The sequence below is a fragment of the Colletes latitarsis genome, chromosome 2 (genome assembly GCF_051014445.1).
Source record: "Colletes latitarsis isolate SP2378_abdomen chromosome 2, iyColLati1, whole genome shotgun sequence".
Classification (NCBI taxonomy): Eukaryota; Metazoa; Arthropoda; class Insecta; order Hymenoptera; family Colletidae; genus Colletes; species Colletes latitarsis.
This window is the reverse complement of record NC_135135.1, coordinates 18,778,449-18,804,077: the sequence shown is the minus strand read 5'-3', so window position 1 is coordinate 18,804,077 and position 25,629 is coordinate 18,778,449. Positions and strand designations below refer to the sequence as shown.

General features: G+C 36.6%; 4 protein-coding genes across 5 annotated transcripts in view; 3 read left to right on the top strand and 1 right to left on the bottom strand.

Annotated features, from left to right (window-relative positions):
* The first annotated feature begins 5,221 nt into the window (after positions 1–5,221).
* On the top strand, positions 5,222–10,933 carry Usp10 (ubiquitin specific protease 10). 2 transcript variants are annotated; one of them, XM_076782403.1, is made up of 10 exons: positions 5,222–5,613; positions 6,222–6,408; positions 6,554–6,697; positions 6,863–7,927; positions 8,176–8,374; positions 8,467–8,716; positions 8,793–8,879; positions 8,954–9,118; positions 9,196–9,424; positions 9,495–10,933. In XM_076782403.1, the coding sequence occupies exons 1-10, from the start codon at positions 5,584–5,586 to the stop codon at positions 9,779–9,781; spliced, it is 2,643 nt and encodes an 880-aa protein (XP_076638518.1). In that variant the 5' UTR covers positions 5,222–5,583; the 3' UTR covers positions 9,782–10,933. The 2 variants fall into 2 exon arrangements, with proteins under 2 accessions (XP_076638518.1, XP_076638507.1); XM_076782392.1 differs by having other exon boundaries at positions 5,223–5,613; positions 6,554–7,927.
* Positions 10,934–11,385: 452 nt separating this feature from the next.
* On the bottom strand, positions 11,386–12,887 carry LOC143350339 (uncharacterized protein C16orf52 homolog A-like). Its single transcript, XM_076782417.1, has 3 exons — positions 12,319–12,887; positions 11,909–12,121; positions 11,386–11,829 (listed from the first exon to the last, which is right to left on the bottom strand). The coding sequence occupies exons 1-3, from the start codon at positions 12,419–12,421 to the stop codon at positions 11,642–11,644; spliced, it is 504 nt and encodes a 167-aa protein (XP_076638532.1). The 5' UTR covers positions 12,422–12,887; the 3' UTR covers positions 11,386–11,641.
* Positions 12,888–15,957: 3,070 nt separating this feature from the next.
* Positions 15,958–25,629, top strand: part of LOC143351885 (uncharacterized) — a 173,995-nt gene continuing 164,323 nt past the window's right edge. Inside the window, exons 1-2 of the mRNA XM_076783938.1 lie at positions 15,958–16,085; positions 24,807–25,048. The gene's annotated coding sequence lies outside the window, so the exon portion shown is untranslated. The remainder of the gene's footprint in view (positions 16,086–24,806; positions 25,049–25,629) is intronic.
* On the top strand, positions 16,680–17,681 carry LOC143348398 (CXXC motif containing zinc binding protein). Its single transcript, XM_076778562.1, has one exon. The coding sequence runs from the start codon at positions 16,976–16,978 to the stop codon at positions 17,459–17,461; it is 486 nt and encodes a 161-aa protein (XP_076634677.1). The 5' UTR covers positions 16,680–16,975; the 3' UTR covers positions 17,462–17,681.

The following is a 25,629-nucleotide window of genomic DNA, read 5'->3' as shown; positions in this document are numbered from 1 at the left end:
TATAAATGCGTTTACTTTGAGCCATAAAAGCGGAGTGGTTCGGTTGCCACCGTTAACGTACACCCGCGATGGCGTGTACGTACTCTCGTTCCCCGAGCGTGTGCGAGCGCAACATCTATGGAAGGAACGAGACGTCGAAGCACCGGCGCTTTACGGTAAAAGCCCTCTTTGAGGGATCCGTTTATTGGTTGCTAAACATCGATATATTGCTTTCGGGGTTGCGCAAAGAGGCACGCTGTCCTCCGCATATCCACCCATTCAACTATACGCCCCGCTCTTTCCCTCTTCCACGCTTCTATACGCCCGCTCACACAGGCACTGACGTCACGCGACGCGCATATGTATAATACGTACTTACAGCCGTATAGCGGTTTCTGAGCTTTTGAAAGCACGACCACGCATCGCGAATCGACCGTGACGCGAATAAATATTTTCGAAACCGAACCGGCTCGTAGATCCCACTGTCGAGGTATTTGGATCGAGCCGACGAAACTTTACTTTTGGAGGTTTACAGCGGCAGAAATTAATATTTCCTTCGAGACACTTTGTTCTGACCACTTGTGACCGATGCAGTTTTAAACTTATCGTAAACAGTCGCTAAGTCTTGTGATACAAGTATAGAAGCCACGTATGAAAAAATGTTATTTTATGTTTTTTATCGTCCTTTATCCTAACACTAATCCTGTAGGGGTAGAAGCTAAGGCCACGCGTTGTGAAAGACGCCGTACGTGGAACGAGTGGCAAACGCGTTGGTTTATCGAAATAAATCCACCGAAATCGGTCGATCGTACGAGCCCGATTTTACCCTCGATTTAAGCGAAACGACTACTGATATTCCGATCTCGTCTACGGCGACGTCCGATACTCGTCACGCGAATTCTCGCAGAGACACACACGCTCCGTAATATCGCCGAGAGGGCGAACGACGCGACGGATGATCGATTCCACGGGATAAAAAGTGGAATCAACCAAGGATCAACGAGCATCTCGCTCGAAAAACGTGTCCCTTCGCTTAAGACGATCCCTGTCAACCGACTTACATTTATCCTCCGCGCTGGCGAATATTTTATCTGCTTCGTATCGTCCTAGAAATGCGTTCACCGAATCCGCGTCGAGAGCCAGGGAATAATAAACGGAGAACCGACGAGGAATCGAAAAGAAAAATATCGCTTTTACGCGCTAAGTGACCTGCGATCCACATACGAACGACAGGACTTCTCTTTAAAGAACCGAAGGAATTAATTCTTGTTGAAGATCGTTACACTAACGATCCACGGAATTTCCATGAAATTGCTTATTAAATCGAGCAACTTTTTCGCGATGATTTAACGGGACCGAGGCCATTTGTCTCCGCGAATTTTATTGCCACCCGCGCTGTTAATAAAGCAACCCTGTTAGGCTTTGCCGTTGAGTAGAAACTTTCGGCATAATTTTCCTCCGCGGGAAATTCATTAGAATTTTTTCCACTCGCTAAAGCGCATAGATTCATCAATACAAATCAAATAAACGCGTAATAATTTCTATTACGAAATACTTTAAACTTCATCCCTTGGATATAAAATAAAAATTCTATATTTTATTGTACGGGTACGAACGTGTTGTTCTATAAACCTACGCTCGCGTCTGACTACGTTATTCCTAAATTGTGTTTAATAACGCGAATATTTTGGAAGAAAATAGGCGATCGATTTTGAATGAAAATGGTGGAACGCGTTCCGGACGACAGACGTGCAGCCGTCACGCCGAAAGACACGTCGGCCACGGTAATAATAATAACCGAAATATTCCGCGGTGTGCGTGGGTGTGAGCAGGATTTCGTGGGTAGTCGGTTGGCAACATGTGGTTCGACGAACGCAATCTGCCACTGACATTTCGAATTAAACTCGCCGAGGACTACCCTAACCAGTAACTTTGTCGAGAAGAAAGTGCGAAAAATTCTACTGGGTCGTTTTTGGGAGTAAAACCTTGTATAGTTTGAACAGTGACTCGAGAAATCGAGCCAAGTTTCGTGTATCGTCGTCTTACTTTTATTCAATATCCTTATTGCACGAGCGTAGATGAAAAAGTTATATGATACGAGAAAATATATGTTTTTCTTCGTACAACCGTAAATAATAAAGACATTTAGGAATTCCCATTTAAATGCTCCGCCTCGTACGCGTACTGTTTTTGTTTAAAATTGTTTCGTCCGAGTTCGTATTTCGCCGCGTAATAAAAATGTCGGGATCTCGGGGGACGAGGAAGCGGGTAAGTTTAGTTACTTTGCGACGCATGGGAGTATTTAAATCAATGGTATTACAACGCGAGGCAAGGAGCAGAGGCCGCAAAAACTGCAAAAGGGTTCTTATGGCCGTAGCTTTCCAGCTTCGGCTAAGCCGATATGCATTCATTATAATAAGAAATGGAAGGCGCCGAGTGAAAAGTTTGAACGCGGCCTGGCTTATCAACTTCCTCTGAATTTTCTATTATTTAAGAGAACTCTCGTTTCGTCTTCCCTCCTCTGACTGGGGTTTCGTCCCTCTTCTGCCTCATCCCTCGTGTACGCGGCCATTCGCAGCACTCTTCCCTCGAACCGCGCCACGAAGGTACCCGGGCCGAGTTAGCTTAACTTTCTTCTTTCGATGCGGTGCAAAAGCTAAGATGCGCGGCATTTGAAGTTCGCCGAATGCCCATTAGCATATTTATTTGTCATTCAACGCGGCCTTAAACGCGTTTCACCCGTAAAACCGGCAACTTCTCTTCCAGGCGGATCGACTTGAGGCGTAAGCAATAACGCGCCGTCTGCCCCTTGTACGATTTATGCTCGATATTGTATCGGTTCGTTCCGCGATATTTTACGTTCTAAAACGAGTCGAATAAAATATTCGAGAAGATAAAGACTGATCGACGATATACAAATCGAACTCGGTTGTAAGAATCGCCATAAAACCGACAAAATTTTCCTCGAAATTTATTCTTACGAAATTATAAACAACAGCAATCAGCAGACCCTCGTGTGTATTTTTAAAAGTATTGTTCTGTACTATCCTTAATTTTTGAGTAGTTTGAACGTAAATAAATAAGAAAAAAAACAGTATCGATGTACGCGTTAAAAATCTGACGGAGATTTAATAAAATGAAAGGCACCTGAGACCCGTGGAAAAATTAACCCCGAAAGCTACATGCATTCATGTAGAACCTCTATATACAGGATGCCTCTAATTGTAAGTACATGATCCAGCCCAGAAAAAAATTAATCCGTTTCAAGAAATAAATTGAGAATGTAGTGTGGAGTATTTTCTTTGGCCACGAGAATGTAAATAATGAATTAGTGGGCAGAATGACCACTCGATTATGATTCGATTCACTCTACATTTTGGATTTATAAATTACCTACTTCCGACCAGTTCTACACGCTTTGAGACCGCCTGTATACCGTTTTAAACCTACTCTTTCGCAGCCATGTTATTTTATAACGCAATCTTCAATGCGTGCCGCAAGTTGCCGATACGATCGGGCAATAAAAAAAATGTTGCTATTTTTTACTCGCACCTCGTGGCGACAGGATATAAACTAAACGTAAGGTCGTACGCTACTGGCGGTGCATGACATAAATATCATAAATGACGCATAAAAGCATTTCGCATGTAGGCCACGGAGGAAAATACAGTCTTAAAATCAACGGAACTTTTACCGTCGGTCATCGTGAACTCGCGAATAGAATTTACAAATATTTAAAATCGTCTTGTCGTCAGACACGCAACACGATCATGGAACGAGTTTATCTTAAATTGCAAGGAATGTTCCATAATTTGTAATATAAAAAAAACAGATAATTTTTTCGTTCGAAATTCTTTCTTTAAAAACGTCTAGGAACGTAAATAAACCCGATTCGAGTTAGATAATAATATTTGGCAAATATAAAGAATCTTAGTAAATACAGTTTTTTATAAACTATATAGTAGATTCGATTTAACTTACATTTTACAACAGCATTCAACACTTGATACACGATCGAAATGTGGCGCCATAGAAAAGTATCCTCGGCCACCATGCGGAAACTGGCTGAAGCTGTTCGCTCATCGACAAGCTCTGCAGACATAACAGGAAATTGGTCGATAAATAAATATTGTAATTCTTTATTATTCTAACCTGTCCTCTAGCGTAAAAGTATATAACCCTGGAGCCGTTGTCGATCAATACATACTACCAACAAATATTACATCGATAGTAATTCAATAAAAATTGTATGATTTTGTTCTTTGATTACTTCGCATTGTATAAGTTGTAAATTAAATACTCATTGACTTTTCTACAATTTTCCGAAATACCTTCCTATTTTATAACATTAATGTTCTTGCTATATGTATAATTTTTCCTGAAAAGAGGCAATCATAAATTGGCCGAAATGTAGACAATATAAATATTTCTTTTTTCTTTTTTCGATATCACATCGAGGATTGTCCTAAAGACCAATGAATATTGAAGTTTGCAATTCATATCATTGCATTGTTAACTCCTCTTACCTAATTATCGAGATGTGGAGAAGAAACAAGAATTTACATCCAGGGAAAATAATCGAACATGTAGTGTATCGGGTCAATCAATACATAATGCATTTGTTTGAAGATTAGAAGCAAGATTCTGAGCCACGAAGCTTCATATTGGCAGCTTTATATCTACGAGGGTACGATCGTCTCAAAGTACTGTCTCTCTTCTCGACTACTGGGGGTGAAATTCACTGTTCTGGAAGAAAAGCGACTAAGCTAGCTTCCTCGCGAACATGACAATGTATTTTATTGCTTCTCCCACTTGAATTCCAGAAAAGAAATGCTACTTTAAATATTGCGCACGGTTTAGCAATAGATAAGTCACCTCAAATCCTCGAGCGTGCGATCCATAGATTGCGTAAACATTCGATGGAACATTCTCGGCGCGACAAGATAAAAACTAAATGAACGATATTGATTGTAAACTTTTGTACTGTTAAACTATGCGAATGAACCAGTATGCTGTGTAAAAAAGTTATAAAAATCTGTTCTATTGAAATATTGAAATCTGAAGAAATGCAAATATGCCATTCCTGGATATAGACTCGCATCTGATCATAGATGAATTCAATCGAAACAGCGGCTACATATGCAAATTGATACGCGTTTCCATCTACATGTGGACTGCATATTCTGATTAATATAAAAAGAGGTAGATAAGAAGAAAGCGGGAAAATCACTTTTAATGTACATATATTCCTACAGAGCACTAATTCAGCAATGATAGTGGCGACGCCAATCTCGCGAAGAGAAGGAACAGCAAATAGCAGTGAACAACGTGCTTGGCCCATTTTAACTATAGAACTGCCGAAATATGATCGTTCATATTGTGTAATTTATTAACAGTCAATATACTTTTTCTCCGTTTCATTGTTACACAAAAATAATACAAATATTGTATTTTTATAACCGAACCAAGTTTTTTATCACATTTTCACGCGAATAAAAAATAAAATTAGTGATAACTCCAACGTCGACCCTTTTTACTGCCGACACAGATCACCGGAGCCTCATGTCTCTTTGCTGGTATTGTTTTTAATGTTTTATACCGCGTATGGATTTAACCATGGATGTTCAAAATGAGGTACGATATATTTATATAAATATTTAGTGACTAGGGCATACAAAATTATAACTACTTGCAACGATTGTACCATCCATCATAAGATTTGAGGTTAGGCTTATGGTTACGTGATAAAATTGAAAGTATTATTGATTATAGAACAAAATATAACCACTGAAATATCTTCCTTACGTTCAAACAATGTAACATATTTTGTAAAATGAAAAAAAAATGCGTTTATCTTTAAGAAACATCATCAGTTATTATGTAAACTAATATTAATTTATATTAATTTGTAATCTTATTCAAACTTTAACATGTTTATTTTCATAATGAATTATTAAGAATCTTTTAAGAATATATTAATATATACTTATTTTCAAAGAAAAAATGGTCATGAGGTAACACTGCTGACTATTTATTGATTGACCCAAAACTGTTTGTGAACATTATGTATCTTTTCTACATAATCAATCTTTATAATTTAAATAAATATTACAAAAATAATTCTTATATGTGTATTCTTGTATTATAACAAATGTTTTTTTTACAGATGTATTTAAATACTTTCATTTCATTGTTGTTTAGTCATCATAAAAAATTATAATCATCATGTCATTTTATTTCAGCTTGATTTTCAATTTTTGGATCTACATGATTTAAATGACAATGATAAGAATCATTTACTAGGAATTTTGAAATCCAATGTCACTACAGATGCCTTAAAATTACCATGGGATACAATTGAAACTAACAATGATATTGATGCTTCTGTAACAGAAATTCCTCAGCTACAAAATCAATGGTATCACAATGGTAATTGTATTAAAACAATTATATCTATGTTTAAATGGCAAGGTTAAAATCTTAAAATATCATACAAGATGAATTGTATGATTAATTTATTTTTTGTAAATTTTATATATGAGAAATTGGTATAAAAATTTCCTCATTTATTTAGCAATGCCACCACCACCTTCATATACACAGCAAATAATGTGCAGTGACTGGCAGGCACCACCTATGTACCCTGTTCCAACAGATGCCCATATACAACCATTCATGCCTGCGATGACTTATTCACACCCTGGATACAATCTTGGAGGTGAAATTCATGATGTCAACTGTAATAGAGAAAATAATAGGAGAAATAATCGAGGCAGAGGAATAAGGAGAGATAATTTTAATCGTGGAATGAATCCAGCAAACGATATACAGCCAGGATACATGGGAGAGCAAGGACAATTTCACCCACAGTTATCTTTTGTAGTTATGTATCCAGATCAGACGCAGCAACAGCAGTTTTCTGGTCATGTTCACTATCCACCATTAGCAATATACCAGCCAAATCTACATACGCATACAACTACACATCCACATGTACAGCCTACGTATGGATACCCTCCATATCATCATCCTTCTGGTAATATGAGATGTGTTCGACAACCAGCACCTGTGCTTTCTCAATCTACTCAAGAGTGTACAAAAGTACAAACCGCAAAATCGCACGAAAAGCGTGTGCAAAATGTCTACACGCCTGTCAAACAACCTTTTCACCAAATAAACGAAGAGGATAATTCTTCACAGACCAACATAGTTACTACAGTGATAACTGTAAATAACAGTAAAGTAGAACAATGCACTGAGAATGTGGATGAAAACACTGCCAATAGAAAGAATTCAAATACAAATGGAAAAGTACCCCCTGTAAATGTAAAAATAGAACACAATATTGTATCAACTGTAAATGAAAATTGTAATGGAGCTGAAAAAAATGATGTGCCATGCGTAAATATTAACAGTAGTATCGAAGTAAAACAAAATGGAGAAACTGATAAAGAATACAAAAATGAAACGGTTTCCAGCATTAAAACAACCGTCGTTAAAACGTTATCAAAACCTGTTTCTAAAGGTGAAAATGAAGTACAAAAGGAAGACGCTCCTGCAAAGAGTGTACAAGACGAAATTATTATTAAAACGCCCAATGCTTCTTCTACCACAAGTACTCCAACAATTGTACCCACTACAACATCTTCTAATTCTAGCATATCTTGGGCTAGTATTTTGAAGAAAGGAAGTGCAGAAACACAATCAACTCCATCAAATTATAAACCTATGGCACGCATTAATCCTTTACCTGTTAGTCCAGTCACAGAAAGTAGTGTGGCTCCAAAAACACAGTTACAATTAGAAAAAGACCAACATACTGATACAATGGTTTTTGTAAATGAAAATGTTTCATCCAACTCACAAAATGTTGTAAACGAAAGTAAAAACTTACAAACGGAATCATTGCAAAATCGTTATAATGATCCTATTGCCTTCCGAATGGGTGGTATGTATTATTTGTAGGGGTGTGCCGAGAACCCGAAATATCGGGTCGGTTGGGGAACACGAAACTTTTTCGAGCCTCAAAAATTTTCGGAAAACCCGATTCTTCCGGGAGCTCGACTCGACTCGACCTGACTCACCCTCTTGCTGATTCGTTTCGACCATCGGGTTCTCGCACACACCTAATTATTTGAATAAAGCTAAAAAAAATATCATGAACTGCGAAATAATCGTTTAAATTTATCTTTCTAGAGTTCTTATTAAACTACCACATGGATAAACAAACTGTGAGTTTATTACCACGAGGATTAACAAATCGTAGCAATTATTGTTACATTAATAGTATATTACAAGCCTTGCTTGCATGTCCACCTTTTTATAATCTTTTAATGGCTCTACCACATTCTAAAAGTCCCAGTAAAATGTCTTCCACTCCACTTATTGATAATATGTAAGTAAAAAATAGTTTCTTATATTTAACATAACATATGTTGCTTTTCTTAGATATAATTAATAAAACATGTTCGTTTATTTTTTATACAGGATAAAATTTGTACACGAATTCACACCTTTATCAGATGGTGCACGATTGGCTAGAAAAGATAGAGCAAACAAACGGGGAGAAGATACGGTAGTAGATATACAAAGTGGAGTGGCCTTTGAACCTTCTTATGTATATACAATGTTAAAAAATACGTCAGCTGCGGGTGTATTTTCTGTGGAAGGGCGCCAAGAAGATGCAGAAGAATTCCTTTCGTGCCTTCTGAATGGTATCAATGACGAAATGCTCGAAGTATGAATATCTTATTATTCATTCTAATTTATATCCAAATGATACAGTTTAAATAAATGGTAATTATGCATTTTAGCTTATTAAATTAGTAAATAACGACCAAAACATAACGACTAATGTTGAAACTAATGTGAACTATAACAATGGAGAAGAAGAATGGAAGGTAAACACACTTTTCCTGTTGAATGATAGAATAATTACCTACAAGAAACAAACATTAATATTAAGATACTATAGGTTATGGGTCCAAAGAATAAGGGATCTATTACACGCTGTACTGAATTTGGAAGGACACCATTATCTGATATATTTCGTGGACAATTAAGATCTAGAGTATCACGAGCAGGAGAACAACCAACAGATAATGTCCAACCTTTCTTCACATTGCAACTTGATATTGAGGTATTTATTTTTTAAAAAGCTACTCTTTGTAAAAGCATCGTAAAATTATGTATTAATAAACTTTTTTTCTCTCTTAGAAAGCAGAATCTGTGAAGAGTGCACTCGAAATTCTTGTCGGAAAAGATCAATTGGAGGGAATGACGTGTAGCAAAACGAAACAACAGATAGAGGCTTGGAAGCAAGTTACATTAGAAGAATTACCGGTTATCCTTATATTACACTTAAAGTGGTTTGACTATAAACTCGATGGTTGCTCAAAAATCGTGAAAAGTGTGGAATTTCCCGTCGACTTAAAATTAGATAGCAGTAAGTAATCAATTTATTGTTATCGTTATTCAATTAAAATGTATGCAACACGTATCAAATTAATTTACAGAATTCCTGTCTCTAAATGCTGCAAAAAAATTAAATCCAAAACAAAAACACTACAAACTATTCGCAGTTACTTATCATGATGGAAAAGAAGCAACAAAGGGTCATTATGTTACGGACGCTTTTCACGTGGGATACGGTGGCTGGGTCAGGTATGACGATAGTTCTCTCAAAGGTGTTTCCGAAAGTAACGTATTAAAGCCAACTCCTCCAAGAGTCCCATATTTATTATATTATCGAAGATGCGACACCATCGGAAATAATCAGTCAAATAGTGGTAAAACGCGTTAGAAAAGAAAGCATTAACATGTAGGTAAAACTATATTTTAAGTCTAAAGAGGCAGTTTGAAAGAATGGCTTTTACAGTTTTGTGGTTCTTGTTGATATTTGTATCTAAATACAGAGAATGTTTATTATCCAATATCATGAAAAAATAGAAAGCTATTTCCATTTAACATGCTGTACTTCCATCGAATATTTGTACTAAGATTGTTGTTACGAGTTTTATGCATAGTTTTCTTGGTACACGAAATAAAAAGATAATTAAAGTTGAAGTTAAATAAGAGTTTTGATTTTAGCACTCATAGTTCTATTGAAGTTACATAATTAAGCGCTTACACATTACATGTTATGAGAATATTAAATGTCGAAACTCTTGTACATATCTTTCTTATCTGATTGTGAGTATACAAGATGTGAGAAAAAACATACACGATAACTTTGTAAAAAAAGAAAACAAAAATAGAGAAAAAAGTTTTTCTACTTTAATGACAAAATTTCTATGAAATGCAAATTTTATATATGTCTGAAAAAGAACATCTTATGCCTTAAGTTATTTTTGTATATAACCTTCCTGCACACTTATAAATATACATTCCAACTTGCCAATAATTTCTTCATTTTATACATATATGCTAATTTAATGACTTCTTTCTTATCGTGAAAAAAGTTGATGAAATACCAACCAAATATTATGTTTCATTATTTCCAGTATCATTTTCTGGATTTATACATGTAAATGGAATGAATGCTTGAAAGGAAATTGAAAAGTTTTCAAGGTAAAGAAATAATTGGTAAGATGGAATACTAACATCGCTAGTGAGGAAAATTGTATAAACAACACAAAATTTATGTACAAAACTACATTGTATGTGTCAGATTTGCGTCTTTAAGTACCAAATTTTTGATAAAAAAAAAAAGAAAAAAAATATTCATATATTCTCCTTTTATACATGTTAATGCATGTAAAGGCATATTTTTTATTTTTTGCGATAAATTTAATGAACAAACTAATTTAAATTTCAAGTAATAAGTAACTGATTGTATTGCGAATTTTAAACATAAAATTGCTTAAATTATATTAGGATACTCATTATTAAAATATGTGTTAAAATTACAAGTAGTTTATTGGTTTCATACGAATAAAATGTTAATTATTTTGTTTTGCTTTGGGTTAATGAAAGTTTAATTTTGTAACTTTACTGATTCTTTTCTTGTTTCTAGGTATAAACTATTTTAATTTCTTATAATTTAAATAATATAATATTTATATGTAAGTATAGTAATTTGGTAAAGCAGCAAAATTATAGAATCCCATTGCAAAACATCTTACATACATTATTTACATGTTATTCACCAGATAATGTAGATAAGAAATATTCTAAGTAAAATTTCACAGTTGTAATTTATGCGATAAAATACAAAATAATAGTTTTCATTTACTTCCTATGGAAATGTAAATATATATCTACAGTTTATAGAAACTAATAAAAGTATGTACATATGTTATAAAACGTTTGATTATCATTTATTATAAAATATTGTCGAATGTTTAGATTTAACTTTTTACATTATTATTAATCCTTTTTACCGTATTACAATAAAAATACTTGAAATTTATGCAATCTTTCAATGAAGTAATATATTTTAATGAACAATACACAAACAAAAATCTTTGCAATACTTCCATTAATAGTGTATTTACAATTTATTAAACTGCGCTGTACTTATTAATTACAAATGAGATCTCTAATGAATTTTATCATGTATTATCTAGTATTCAAATACTTTGAGTAAAGGTTCGGGAAGAAGCATTGCACTTGCTACCAATGCCAAACATGTACACAACATACATTGAAAAAATGAGAAATGCTAGAAATGTGGCAAACAAACTTTGCCTGCAAATAATTCTGAAATTACGGTAATCCACAAAGCTAAAACAAAGAGGATATAAGAAATTCCAACTTGGTGCGAATTAGGTAACTGATATGGTTGTCCACCAATTTCATCAATATGGAAACCCATTGGAAATATAACTGCTGCTAGGCAAAACAGTACCACTGAAATCGGATTTTAACTTTTATAATTGATCGACAATTTTAACATTACAGAATAATTTTATTCACTACCAACACTTACTAGCTGTAAATCCCACCCATCTTGCATAAGGAATAACATTGCGATCCCAATGGGAACTAGCTAGCAATATTATAGTTGCAGTTATCAAAATGCAACCAACAAAAATACAGACCAAAGCCATTAGCCATTCTGGCTGTAAATCTGGACTATAACAAACTTGAGGTCTATTGTATAGTGTCATACATGACCACATTAGTCCTAACCTTATATCTCCTGTAAACATCAAACAGTAACAAATTGGACAAACTAAGAATAAGAAGTAATTGTTGGTATAAATATATAACGAAGTTAACTTTCTAAACAATTCATATAGAGTACAGTTAATATCTATAATTATGGAATTGTGTAATTAAAATTTACACCATCACTATAAAAAAACTGACAAATACAGTGTATTTATAATTGCTCACCACCAACATCAGTAATAATCCAATCAGGCATAGCAAGACTGACGATCGCGAATACATCAGCAGCGAGAAACAACGTTCCCGAGATAATAGTTAATTTATCCATTTTGAATCAATAGTAATTAATTTATTTCACTTTAATGTACTGCAGGTAACAAAAGTTGTTACATGAATATTACACTTTCTTTCTATTCCGCAATCATCTTTGGGGAAACAAACGTGCCATTTGCTTCTCCATATAATGATCATAACAGTTTATTGTTGAAATGAGGATAATTTCTTAACCTTACATTCATGACACTCCATTTGTAAACACAGAACACAATATGCACTCGTCGTCTAACAATGCGACTCCGTCGCCCCTAAGCAGTATGGCCAATTTTGCCGTAATTCGTGTATGCGCGACCGAAAACAACATATGCATAGCTAATGCTATAAGTAATAAAGTTAAACTACCAACAAGGCATGGACTAGATGTATCAATTAAAGGGGTTGGAACACCAAACTCATTAAAAATTGGTATATAAATAAACAACTAGCATCCTATTATTTTTACCAACGAACAGTAATCACGATATGTGGATGGTAGCACAGACGAAATATACAAGTAAACAGACCATTTAATGTATTTTTTCCGACCATTTTTCTGGGACTTTAGAATTCGATAATCATTTCAGCTTTAATCGTAACATTACCAACAGGATATAGAACATAATCATAGCGCTTATTATGGTAGGAAATGAAATTACAAAAATTCTTTCGTTCCTCAACATAATGAAAACAAAGTTGGGCATCAATCAATTAATTTCATCGACGTAATCGATCGATTAATCGATCGTATATTTTTTGTCCTAGGTCATGATTAGGGACCACAGGAATAAAAATAGCATGCAACTCACCAATTGTTGAATGCAAGTACCCGGACGACGAGGTTGGCTTGTAGGAGTCATCAGCGAAGTCATGGGCATCGCTAATACTCCTGCTCAGTGATGCACTGACTCTACTATCGCGATTCATAAACCAAAGGGAGCACCGTTGCTCCCAACAAAATTCACGAGAACGCAATACACACTGACTCGAATTTCGCGTGTCCCTAAAATCAAAACGATAATCTACTAGAAGCCATTGTGCTTCGAAAAACAAAAAACTCTAAACGACGCAAACACTGAATTTAGTGATCGCATTGCGCGCGGTCATCAAAATTTCTAATTGAAAAAAAGAAAATCTGGGATTAGATTAGATTAGATTAGTCTATTTATCGATTTAGTATTAAATTTAATCGATAAAAAGACAGAAATATGTAAATATGTATTGGCACATACTCACTTGTTATAATGAAGTTGATTTTACCAGCATCCAACTTGAAATTTCTTCGATTCCATATTTCGAAGCATCAATGGCGTCCATCCATTGCATGCCGGTAGCGTCCCTTTCAGTCGAATTGCAGCAAAGTCTGTAACAGAAATAAAACAAAAATTACGATCCAATGCTTAAAATAAATGTATCTATACCTCATTTAAACATCGACTGAACCCGAAATATGGTCTATGAATTGATAATTACGTTTACAGATATCATAATTGATATCGCTTAGACATGTAAGAAAACGCGCAATCCCGACTCGGCTTTTTTCGCCATTCTGGTTGAATTTCTAATAGACCCGTGTTAATATTACATGAAAGTATCAAGAGAGAATAAGGGAGAGTACCATAAGCGATTCGGAAAGTTTAGATTACAATAAATAAAAAGTATATACCTAATTAGACACGAAGCCTGCCACCGTACTTCATCACCGAACACGTTTACCGCGCGAATTAGGTAGCGAGGAGTGGGGAGTGGGGTGAGGTAGTCACGTAGTCTCATCTCGATTCTCGATTTGCATTTCAAAGAAAAAGTTAAACCTTATATTTCGAATAATTGAAAATAAATAAAGTAGATACGAAAAATAAATAAAATAAATACAAAAAGATACAGAACAAACAATTAATTACTTAATTGTCGTTATACTCTTGTGACGTCAGAATGCAAGCCGGTCATTGGCTCTGCTTGAACATTGAATATCGACCTGTTATTGGATGCACAAGTTACTAGATCGTTTGAAATATCTACTTAATAATATATTAATATATTCATTTTTAATCGAAATTTTAATCAATGCTTTTGACATAAATTTTGCAACTTCAACAACAACAGACGAAAAATATGTATAGGGTAGAATACATAAAAACATTTAATTTTTCACGACTTCAATAATATTTGTATTCTTACGCCAGGATCAGTAATCCGATACGCTTGCTGCGTGAAAAGCTCGGTCAGTCTGTGTTTATATTCTCGGCCGCCGGACTCTCGACTTCACCTTGGAACGAAATCCTTGTTCGTGTGTCACGAAAAAATATTGCTTTACACGTCTACACTATGCATTATCTGCGTCTTCAATCCGTGTGTTACGGAAAAAATTTGCTTCTGACGTCTATTCCTGTCCCCTAGATTCCTTACCATAACTGTGTCAAGTTCAGTGTTATTGACACCGCGCCAAAAAAGATTGGTATGTAAATCTAGTGACAATTAAAACAAATATCTTTAGAAAGTTTAGTAGAAATAAAAGAAACTTTTATATGAGACACTGATTGCAATTTACGTTGAAAGTTAGTATTCACACATTACATGTTTCTATAATTGTAATTAATATATTTCAATCGATCTAGTAACTTGTGCATCTTATAATAGATCGATATTCAATGTTCAAGCAGAGCCAATGACCGGCTTGCATTCTGACGTCACAAGAGTATAACGACAATTAAGTAATTAATTGTTTGTTCCGTATCTTTTTGTATTTATTTTATTCATTTTTCGTATTTACTTTATTTAGTTTCAGTTATTCGAAATATAAGGTTTAACTTTTTCTTTGAAATATACATCGAGAATCGAGATGAGACTACGTGACTCCCTCACCCCACTCCCCACTCCTCGCGCGGTAGACGGGTCCGATCCTGTTCGTTATTCTTCGTCTGGAAAGTGGTGTGATAAGTGCGTTGACAGTTTCGCGTCTAATTAGGTACGCATTTTTTATTTTTAACCGTTTCTATTCTCTTCGTCATTCTCCATCGATGCATTTATACAATATTAATAAGTGTCTGTTAACAAATTTGTGTTTTATTTCTGTTAGAGCCCGTAATTACAATTCAAAGACATGTGACGCTTCATTACGGTCAAATGTATTTTTCATTTTTAAGCGTTTTTATTCTCTTCGTCATTCTCCATCGATGCATTTATACAATATTAATAAGTGTCTGTTAACAAATTTGCGTTTTATTTCTGTTAGAGCCAAAATTACAATTCAAAGACATGAGACGCTCAAGTACCGTCAAACTACGGTGAAACTACGGTCACGCAATCGACGCGACGCCATAATGCTTTGAGAGTTTGTGAACACGTTTCGACGGGAAACCTGTATCTATGCGAAAAGGAGTATTTGGCGATGGCCACTTGCGAAAAATGTAAGTATCCTTCGTATTTTGTTCCGAGTACGCTTAAAAAAATTGTTTGATTCAAATTTTCCTACATCAAGTATTCAAATACGGTAGAAACCTTTTCGTTAAAACATTTACTCTTTCTTTCTACAGAATCCTGACATCTCATCATCCTACTTGTGGATCCAGAGAAACTCGACGATGATTTCGCTACTGACATTGATGCTGACTTTATTGTTGACTTCGCTGATGGCTCCTATTAACCAACATCGTCGTCCGGGTGTTTGCATTCTACAGTTGGTGAGTCGCATGCTATTTTGTTTCCTCTGGCCCCCAACCATATTGTAAATAAACGAACGATAAATATTTTCGCGTTTTTTTTTCAGAGTAGTGTTGCGTAGAAAAATTGATCTCGGATTGCATTAGTGCTGCGAAATGTAAATATTATCGCGTTGCAAGTACAATGAACCGATTTTGATTACTTTTAGAGTTCCGATCGGTTATATTCCTCGCGTTTGCTTTTGGTGTAGCGTTGCGAATAATCGCGTTTGTTTTAATTTAGAGTTATGACATACATATAGAATGCCCCAAAGAAAGCAGCTGAATTAGCTGCATTAGCTGTGATTCTCTGGAGCCTGAAACGGCTGTTCTTGATTATTAATCGCGACTTACTTCTGACAAATACATTTTTATTTGATCATATCCGTTAATCGATCGATTACTTCAATGAAATTAATCGATTGATGCCCAACTCTGCTTTTATTTCGTTGAAGAACAAAAAACTTTTTGTAATTCCATTTCCTACCGAAATAAGTGCTATGATAATAGCGCTATGATCGTTTTCTATAGCCTGTTGGTAATATTACGAGTAAAGTACATACATTGAAGAAAATACATTGGATGTACCGTCGACTTGTATAGCTCGTCTATACTTGTATATCTCTCATCTGTGATAATTTTTCAATTAAAAAGACTGTTCAAGAACTTGAAAGATAAAGTTGGTTAGCCCTCTGGTGATGACTACGGTAGTTGTTACTATAGAATTGTAAAAAATCGAAAGAAGGGTTAGGTTAACGTCGCTAACCTCAAATTGTTGTGTTTATCATCATAAATAAGCGAGAATCTGAGAATCCTAGTGTACTTGCATATCGTAAAACGTAGACAGTTTTCGCTGAAAGAAAGTCGACGACATGGTAAAGATAGCGTTGAAAATAAAAGCTACTCTACAAAGCATAGAAGAGCTGAAACCTTCGGGACCTGACTTTAGATGGTACCTAAAGTTTACTTGTAGCAGTTGTGGTGAGAAATCCGAAAAATGGAATTACGCGTCTTTGAGCGAATCTACTCCTCTTCAAAAACGAAACGCAGTTACTCATTTCACGAGCAAATGTAAACTTTGTTCTCGCGAAAACTCCATGTCCATTTTGGAAGATACTGTAAAGTCGTACAAGATCGAAAACGAAGGCGAGTTTCAAACGATAGTGGTATTCGATTGCCGAGGATTCGAACCCAATGATTTTTCACCAAGAGATGGATGGATTGCTAAAACTGAGAATCACGGAACGGCATTTACAGATGTAGATTTATCCGAAGGCGAATGGTCAAATTACTGTGTAAAGACTAAACAAGTCGTAGGAATTTATGAAATCGAGCATAAGTTTGAAAGAGTTAAGTAAAAGAAGTTTGTTATTGAATTTCAGACATGCATTACTTCTAAAATTGTTATGGTTTATCGCTGTCCTGTAAGATAACAATTAGGTTTATAGTTACCATAAGATGCTCTATTACAAATACGGATTCCAGATATATTTTTACTATATAGAATTGGTTTCTCGTTTTGTCATTAGATAAGTATACTACTATGTATGTCTTTATAAATAAAATTTCAAATCTGTATTTTATGTACTTGTTACTTTGCCTTGATGCTTGTAAGCATCAAAAGGTGCATCTGTCTACTCTGTATTTATAATTTTGCAATTTCTTATACACTGAATAGGCGTGTAGGATACTATTGACAAAATTACTACACTGTAAGCCATTCTAATTTAGGTTGTACTACCGTTCTGACGGGAATAAATATATCAGGCTACTAGGACAATTTCTAAGTAATAAATCGACATTTTCAACGATGTAATACAATTTATTTAAAAATGTCCATTTACTTTCATAAGTAAATGACCCTCGATACACTCACTGTAGGTCAATGTAGCTCACTGTAGGTCAACCGCTGTTGATCACTAGTGCTGACTAGTGCTGACACCCGGTGAGGAATGTTTAAGCCCCAACCTCTTCTATTTATAACACTTCCGTATTTATCGGTTGATTTGATTTTATAATTTGATCCTATTTTAACTTTATTTAATGGCTTATCTATTTTTGGTTTATTCTTATGAATGATTTCTTACCCCTTAGTCGGTTATTGAATCGAAGGAGATTTATAATACATTTTGTTTAATATTTGACTATTTTAGTAAAAGTGGAAAAAGATGATTCATTTTCAAATATTTTCTTAGTTGATTTACTATATTTTTTTATTATTTCATGAATGTTTATGACTTTTCAGGTAGTTCTGAATAGTAATCCTCTTGTTTCAACCCCAAAGGGGTATGTGTAATAATTAAGCAGTTTCACAGAGAGTTTTCGTTCATATAGTCTGATGGTAAAAACCAGTTATGGAATCTTATGGACTTTCGCGGCCCAATCTGACTGCCATACCGACCTGAAAATTCGGAGGTGATTTTAGCGTCCTCTTCTCATGGATGGCGATCAGTTGAGAAACTATTCACTGAATTAATATTGATAGGCAAACAGCTATAGTGTTGCGTAAATACATGTGAGTTGACTATGGAAGAAATTAAAATTCATTCTAGAATCTAGAATCTTTGATGAATCAATGAGAATCAAAACTAACCTAGCGAAGATGCTCTATATTTATGATGACCTATGCAAAGCGGATCGCAGCCAATTTGCTAATATTATTTAGTTTTTAATTAATAATTGCATTACCCAGCTAAGATTATTACGATTATTAATTAAATGCTAAATAATATTACCCAGGTCTCACCACGTGGAGGTTGCTGCGAGTGGAGACCCGAAGGGAGATAGATGGAATCCAAGTTCCATCGATCTCCCTTTTACATCCTTAGAAACTAGATTAGTCATGCCAAGTAATTATTTTGTTTAAAAAGGGATGAAGCTAAATTGTTGGAGACGCGACGCGACGCGATGCTGAACCGTGCAGCAGATCTTCGGATCGAATCGACACTACCCTTGGTAGATTGATTTCTATTTCTAGAAATCGATCTATCATTGGCAGGCGACTAGATCTTTCGGACAAACTGGACGGCCGATCACATGTTTCGTTCGACGAAACAGTGGTGATCGAAGCAAGAAACGAGAGAACGAGTCGAGAGAAGCTACTTGTTAAATAATTACTTGGCAATATTGGGAGACGCATACAATAGGGACTTAAAATTAACGTCGAAGCTCAAGTCTAGTCAAGTTGAAGCTAAGATTCGGACGATAGAAGGAAACAAAGTTCCTTGGATGTTGTACCAAGCAATTATATAGTTAAAAAGAGGGATGAAGCTAAATCGTGGGATACTCGACGCGACGCGATGCTGTACCGTGCAGCTGATCCGAGGATCGAACCTACTGCCCTTGCTAACTCGATCTCAACAAGAAAACAGAGAACTGCAACCCCGAATCGAGGTCTCCATTTCTCCAACGCAACCCGCCGGGAGCCCGAAGGACCCGACTTAGGCTGTCTGACAAAGAGAGAGTACCTGAGACAGAGTCGACTTCCGCTGGAAGGTATGCGTTTCCGCAGAATACGGAAACTCCACACCTTCCAGCGAAGTGCCGTTTTCCCTCAATCAAGCTTACCAAGGGAAGGCGATTAGATCTTTCGGACCAGATACACGGCCGATCACATGTTTCAATCGATGAAACAGCGGTGACCGAAGCTAGGAACGAGGGAACGAGACAACGAGAAGCTACTTATTGAATAATTGCTTGGTAGGACGCGGAAATATGTACAATAAAGAAATCTTCGACGTTAATTTTAAGATTCGCGACGAAGCTTAAATCTAATCGACTTAGAATTAAATGTCCCTCGGCGGATGTGGCGTACTCCCTCGATGTCCCTGCGAATAATCTGAAACTAAAATTGATACACATATTAGTGACATACGAAAGGAAATTTAATAACCACCATGCAAACTAGACGAAGCGATGGAATAATTTGTCGTGCTGATGTACCTAAGAGTGAGAATCTATAAGATTCTCGATGCTAGACCTACCTAAGGAAATGTACAAAATTTACACATGTTACGAACAAAGTATTCTACCTATACTTGCGTAACGAGAGTATAAAGTCGAAGTAAAATAGCGAATGATTACAAAAATTGTCCGAAGAACCATATAAATTTCAAAGACGAATAGAAACAAAGATTGAAAATTCAACGATGAAATCAAAGAATGAAAATACCCAAGAATCAAACAAAATATCTTAGCGAAATAGAATAAGAATAAAAATCTTATTCTAATTAGTGACATCGAAATTCATGAAATAATATACAAACAAAATACATAAGATAATATGGAAACAAAAATGGTACATGATCCAACACAATTATGTCAATTCAAAAAATAAGTCAGAAGTAGAAATAGTGGAGGAAAACATAATAACCAGATAAAACCGGACAGTAAAACAACACCGAATTATGACCAAACAAATAAAATAAACCGGTCAATTTTGTGATAATAATATAAACAAGAAAAGTGAACTTACTACTTGTTGAGCATTAGTTACCATTACCAAGGAAGCAGCACCAGAGGTCCAGCTGTAACATAAGAAACGATTCGTAATTTAGCAAAAGCGTTAGACAGTTCCATAACGTTGAATTGGTATCAAAGGACAAAACAGAAGTGGGGAGAGCAATTTTAAATAGTTCTTACCAGTGGTCATCACGGTCCGGCACTGGTCAGTAGTGGTCAGTAGTCGGATCTGCACTGGTCAGCACTGGTCAGTAGTGGTCAGTAGTGGTCAGTTCTGGTCAGCCCTGGTCAGTCCTGGTCACTCCTGGTCCCCCCAGTGGTCACCGCTCCACGAATGGCCTGACTTTGGCCCGCGAGACCCGATCCCCCTGGATGCTCCAGGGGTACTGAAGAATTTGTCCAGCGGTAGTCTTCGAGTGGGGAAGTCGAAGAGTGGGGAGACAGTGTCAACGTGAAGAGTTAAGAACCGCTTGGTCTAGAGAACAATACTATTTCAATTGGTCCCACCTCTTGACCATTTCTGGATCTCCACTGGACCGCTAACCGTGATGTCCACCTCACTGTTGACTACCAGTGACCATAAGTTAGTCATTGTCGATCATCGACCCATTAAAACTATTACGAAGATTAAAGCCTTTCTTACGAGGATCTCCTTACAATTTGCTGCATGATCTTTTTAACATTTTGTTTCACTTTGGAAGAGTGTATCTCATGTTATAAGACACTTGTGGTACAGCAATAGCGTTCATCCCACTAATGATAGGTTTATTCTTTACCTCGTTTATGCGTAATAAGTATACATGGGTTGGAAAATAAAAATGCCTGGTCAATTGAGACTCAAAATCGTATGCAGATTGACACAAATCGGATTTCAGCTGTAAATTATTGATTTGAACGTTTCCAGTATGATGAAGCAAGTAAAACCATTTGTCCGAAGGGGATTCTCTATTTATTCGTCAACGATCAAATAATATCAAATTAAATATCAAATTGAGTAATAAGGAACGAAAGTAACTAGTTAAATATTTTTAAATATAGCATAGATACACGCGCAAGTGTTGGATACAGGATAAAGAATATAAATTAGGAAACATACATTAACGCGTTAAAGAATCTAATAATGTCAAGGAAAAATGTATCTTTTACTTTTTTCATTTATCTAAAGAGCATGTAGTTTTCGTAATAGAATGCTGTATATCCGTTCGAGTACTATGAAAGTATAATAAATGGATAGATAAGTTCCGATAGTAACAATCGTATCTAGAAACGAAGGACTTTGTTGACAACGAACGAGAAAAGTTGGCGGTACACAGACCGGACAACGGCCCCCGAGTGTACTCGGTTTACTTTTTAAATAGTTTACGACTAATTTTAACCAGGCCGCTGTCTTATTGTGTAACTGACCTATACCGACACTGCTTGCCGTCCTCTTTGATTTTCCTTTTCTTCCTGCACACCCGGCTGTCCTCGTTGTCGTTAGTTAAATTAGAACGAGAACTTGAGCGGTCGAAGTAACGCGACGCTCCACAGTGGCGAATTTGCCCGAGAATCGTGGACAAAAGCGAGCAAATTTTTTTTCTTTGAAAAATCTGTGTATTGTATTTTATTTAAGAATCATCGAAGCCTAATTTTTCATCACAGTCAATTTTCGTTGCGTAATTTTAAAGATACGCGGGTTCAAAGTTGATAGTTTCCATCGACGATAATTCGATTTGATCCTCGCACACGTTGAATATTTTCACGGGGAACGCAATAACACCGAATACCATCGTTGATTTTACTTCCGTGAAAAAAGAATAATATTTAAATCGAGTTACGTATAACGAGCGGTAACGATTCCTTGGTATTTTTGTTTCGCGCGCTGGAACGCGGAGCGTCGTCGTGTGCACGACAGCTGACTAACTTGCATCGCGTTGGAATTTTTTTAACCGTGAAAAAGAGTCGTGCTTGCAGCCCCGCGCGATAAAAGAATAAAGACCAACGAGAAAAGGGTGTTTCGTAAAAATTCGTGGGAAACGTAGCATTCAAAGAGAGAGGCGGCCGCGAATAATTTGCTTCTCGCAACAGTGACTGCGATAAGGGTCATAATGCGAGGCAATGAGAGCCGTTGGCGCATGTTTATCGTCCTACTTGTACGAAGAAACGTCACATTTACCAGAGGGCGACAGGAACCTTCTGCCGTAATGCTTATCTCGCGAACCTTATCTGTGTTTTCCTCCAAACGGGCTAACAATTCTGCGCCTACGAAAAGTAGGAACGTATTTCAGGACACCTCCTCGCTACCAAAGTTCTTGGGGGTAGAAGTTGCAAACTACGTCATATTTAAATCATTTTCTTGCTTTAATAGGTTTGGCGAATGTTATTACTTTTTACTGCAAAATCATTAAATTCTTGAAATATTAAATGATGCATCTACAATGTTATCAATGTCTATTCCTAAGTGTTTTAATAATTAGCTCGAAGAAGATACTTGATAAGGTTCCGACGATTCAGCCATCCACATTGACATTCTAAATTTGCTAAATTACTCTGATTTTATACAAGGATGTTTAAAACATTTAGAACTTAAATTTGTACCGCTATCCTAGTAGTGTCACCTATCGAAACGCAGTGAAATTACTAACATTAACCCTTTTATACCAATGGTGGGATAATCGTTGTTCTTTACCGAGGATTTATTCATTGGTATATTAATTATCATTACAGTATATTTCTTTTAACATTCATTCAACGAAGTTATAGAGGATATATTTAATGCTATCGATCTTCCTCACACTCCTCCCATTTAAATAGCACTTCATGCTTTCGAAAGGGCAATTATCGATGCAGTTGCTTCATTACAATTTTATTGCCGTCTCATTGGGAAATTCGCATTCGTCATGGAACGACTTAACGCGTCAGGATATTTATGTTGACGATAGATTGACTCGTTACGAAACTCCCGATCGCCAGAATCGATGTAAAATGTTGCCAATAACACGTAAGGCCTCGAAGGAACGGCGGTAGTCGTTTTGATCCGACTACCGGTCGGAGATTAAACGTTCTGTTGGTCAATTCTCCGTCTACGTCAGTCAGTGTTTCTTTTAGTTTTTCTCGGGGATCGCAAGTTCCGCAATACTTGTATCCTTGATGGTTTCCCGTGATCGCGACAAGACCGCCTGTACCGGGTGCCATTAGTTCCTGTCGCGGAGGAAGATGAATCTTTCGGGGTTGCGCAACAGTCGTTGTCTTTCTTTACTTTAATTACACGTCGTCCTGGGAAGGGTCCCAGAGTGTTTCCTACCATTCTGCCATCGCAAGGTCTTTTCTTTTGTAACCGAGACCTAACATTCTTGAGAACGTTCGTTTCGCGAGCGTACACAACAACGGACGGTTGTTTCTTTGCACGCCAGCGGCAGAAAACCGCGATGGTATCGTTGATCGCGAGCTTCGTTATTGCGCACCGGAAATTTTTCGGGAACTTTACGCGCGGACGATCGAATTTAGCCTTCCATTGTTCGACACACGGCGAGCGCGGTTAGGGTAAACGTACGTTCAGCGCGAAGAAAGGCTTCGTTTCGTAAACGTGGGACCTGGATTGTTGCATTCATTCGCGGTAGATAGACAGGAACCAAAGTTCAAAACCACTTTTGTCGTCTCCGACAGGGAACCGTCCGACGCACAGGTAAATAACCGGGAATCGTCTGCTAATTCGATTTGCCGTCCCCGCTGTCAAATCCAATTAACGGTGAATTACCGGGCTTCCCGGATAATCGGCCGCTACCCGCAATCAAATTTGACGCGCTGCTACGTCGAATTCACGTTTCGATCTTCGATTTGCCAAGCATCGACAAAGATTATCTTGTATATTGTTAGGGGGGACATGTAGGAATACTAGCGCGGTTGGAACTACTTGTTGAATTGTTCTGTATTCGGATATTGGAACGCTAAGGCGATTCAAATGTACGAGGAAGTGCTTGAGAAACGAATCGATTCGTTCGAAAAGACACGCGTTACGATGGGTTTTCAATGGTGTTAAAAAATTGAAAATCATTGACTCGAACGCATGAAATGCAAAAAGTATGAAGTAATCGCTCGAATGAAATTGAACAAATTTTTCTCATTAATGGGGAGTTCCAGGATCCTACGGTTCTTTTTTGTATCAGTCACTGGAAGAAACTCTTTCGACGAATAGAAAAGTCCTTAAATGTTCGGTCTAATTAAAACTGGGTATAGAGTCCGCTTTTTTGCAAATTTTTTCAGCCAGAGTCCGCGACGGATGCAAGAACTCGCACGCTGATGAGTGCTTTCCTAGCCCGAGGTCGGTCACTTTGAGGAAAACCGCTGCCAGGCGTCAACTGCGACGTTTCCGGACCACTTGCTTCTCGCTCGTGCAAAAACAACCGAAGCGAACACAAGAATTTACATCCCGGACAAAATGATACTCGTGCGTGCCAGTTTCCACGGAACAGGAACAGCAATCGCGAGAAAAGAAGCAGAGCGGGGTCAGTATCATTCGCGTTGCGAAAATTTATTTATCAAGTAGAGCTTATTTCCGTAGAGCGTCAAACAAATTTATTAAAAATGAATTAATTGATCGAAGCCCGATTCTGGACCGTACAGCTTTCATTCCGTCAAAAAACAATAAAATTTCTGTAATTTCATTTTTTTAAACCTGTTGGTAATATTGTGAGTGGCATGAAATGGTAATGGGGCTTTAGAGCCCCAGAAAAATGGGCTGAAAAAATACATTGGATGTAAGGTCTACTCATATATCTCGTCTATGATAGAACTTCTATACCACTGTATGGCGCACCGTCGATCATCGTCATAGTTCGTTGCATGTGTTACCCGCTGCACAGTCTGCAACTGATGCATGCCCACGTTTAAAGTTGATTCAATCGGTCGTGTGCATTCTATTCACGTAAGAAAATTTTGCAACACGGTTGGTCGAGGTTCGTCTTTATTTCTTGTACGTAGATTTATTTCCGGGTACAACTGTTATCATTATTACTATTATGGACAACATTTACAGTTGTATAGTTTGACATCAGGTACAAAATTAACACCTTCGTTGCAACTCCGG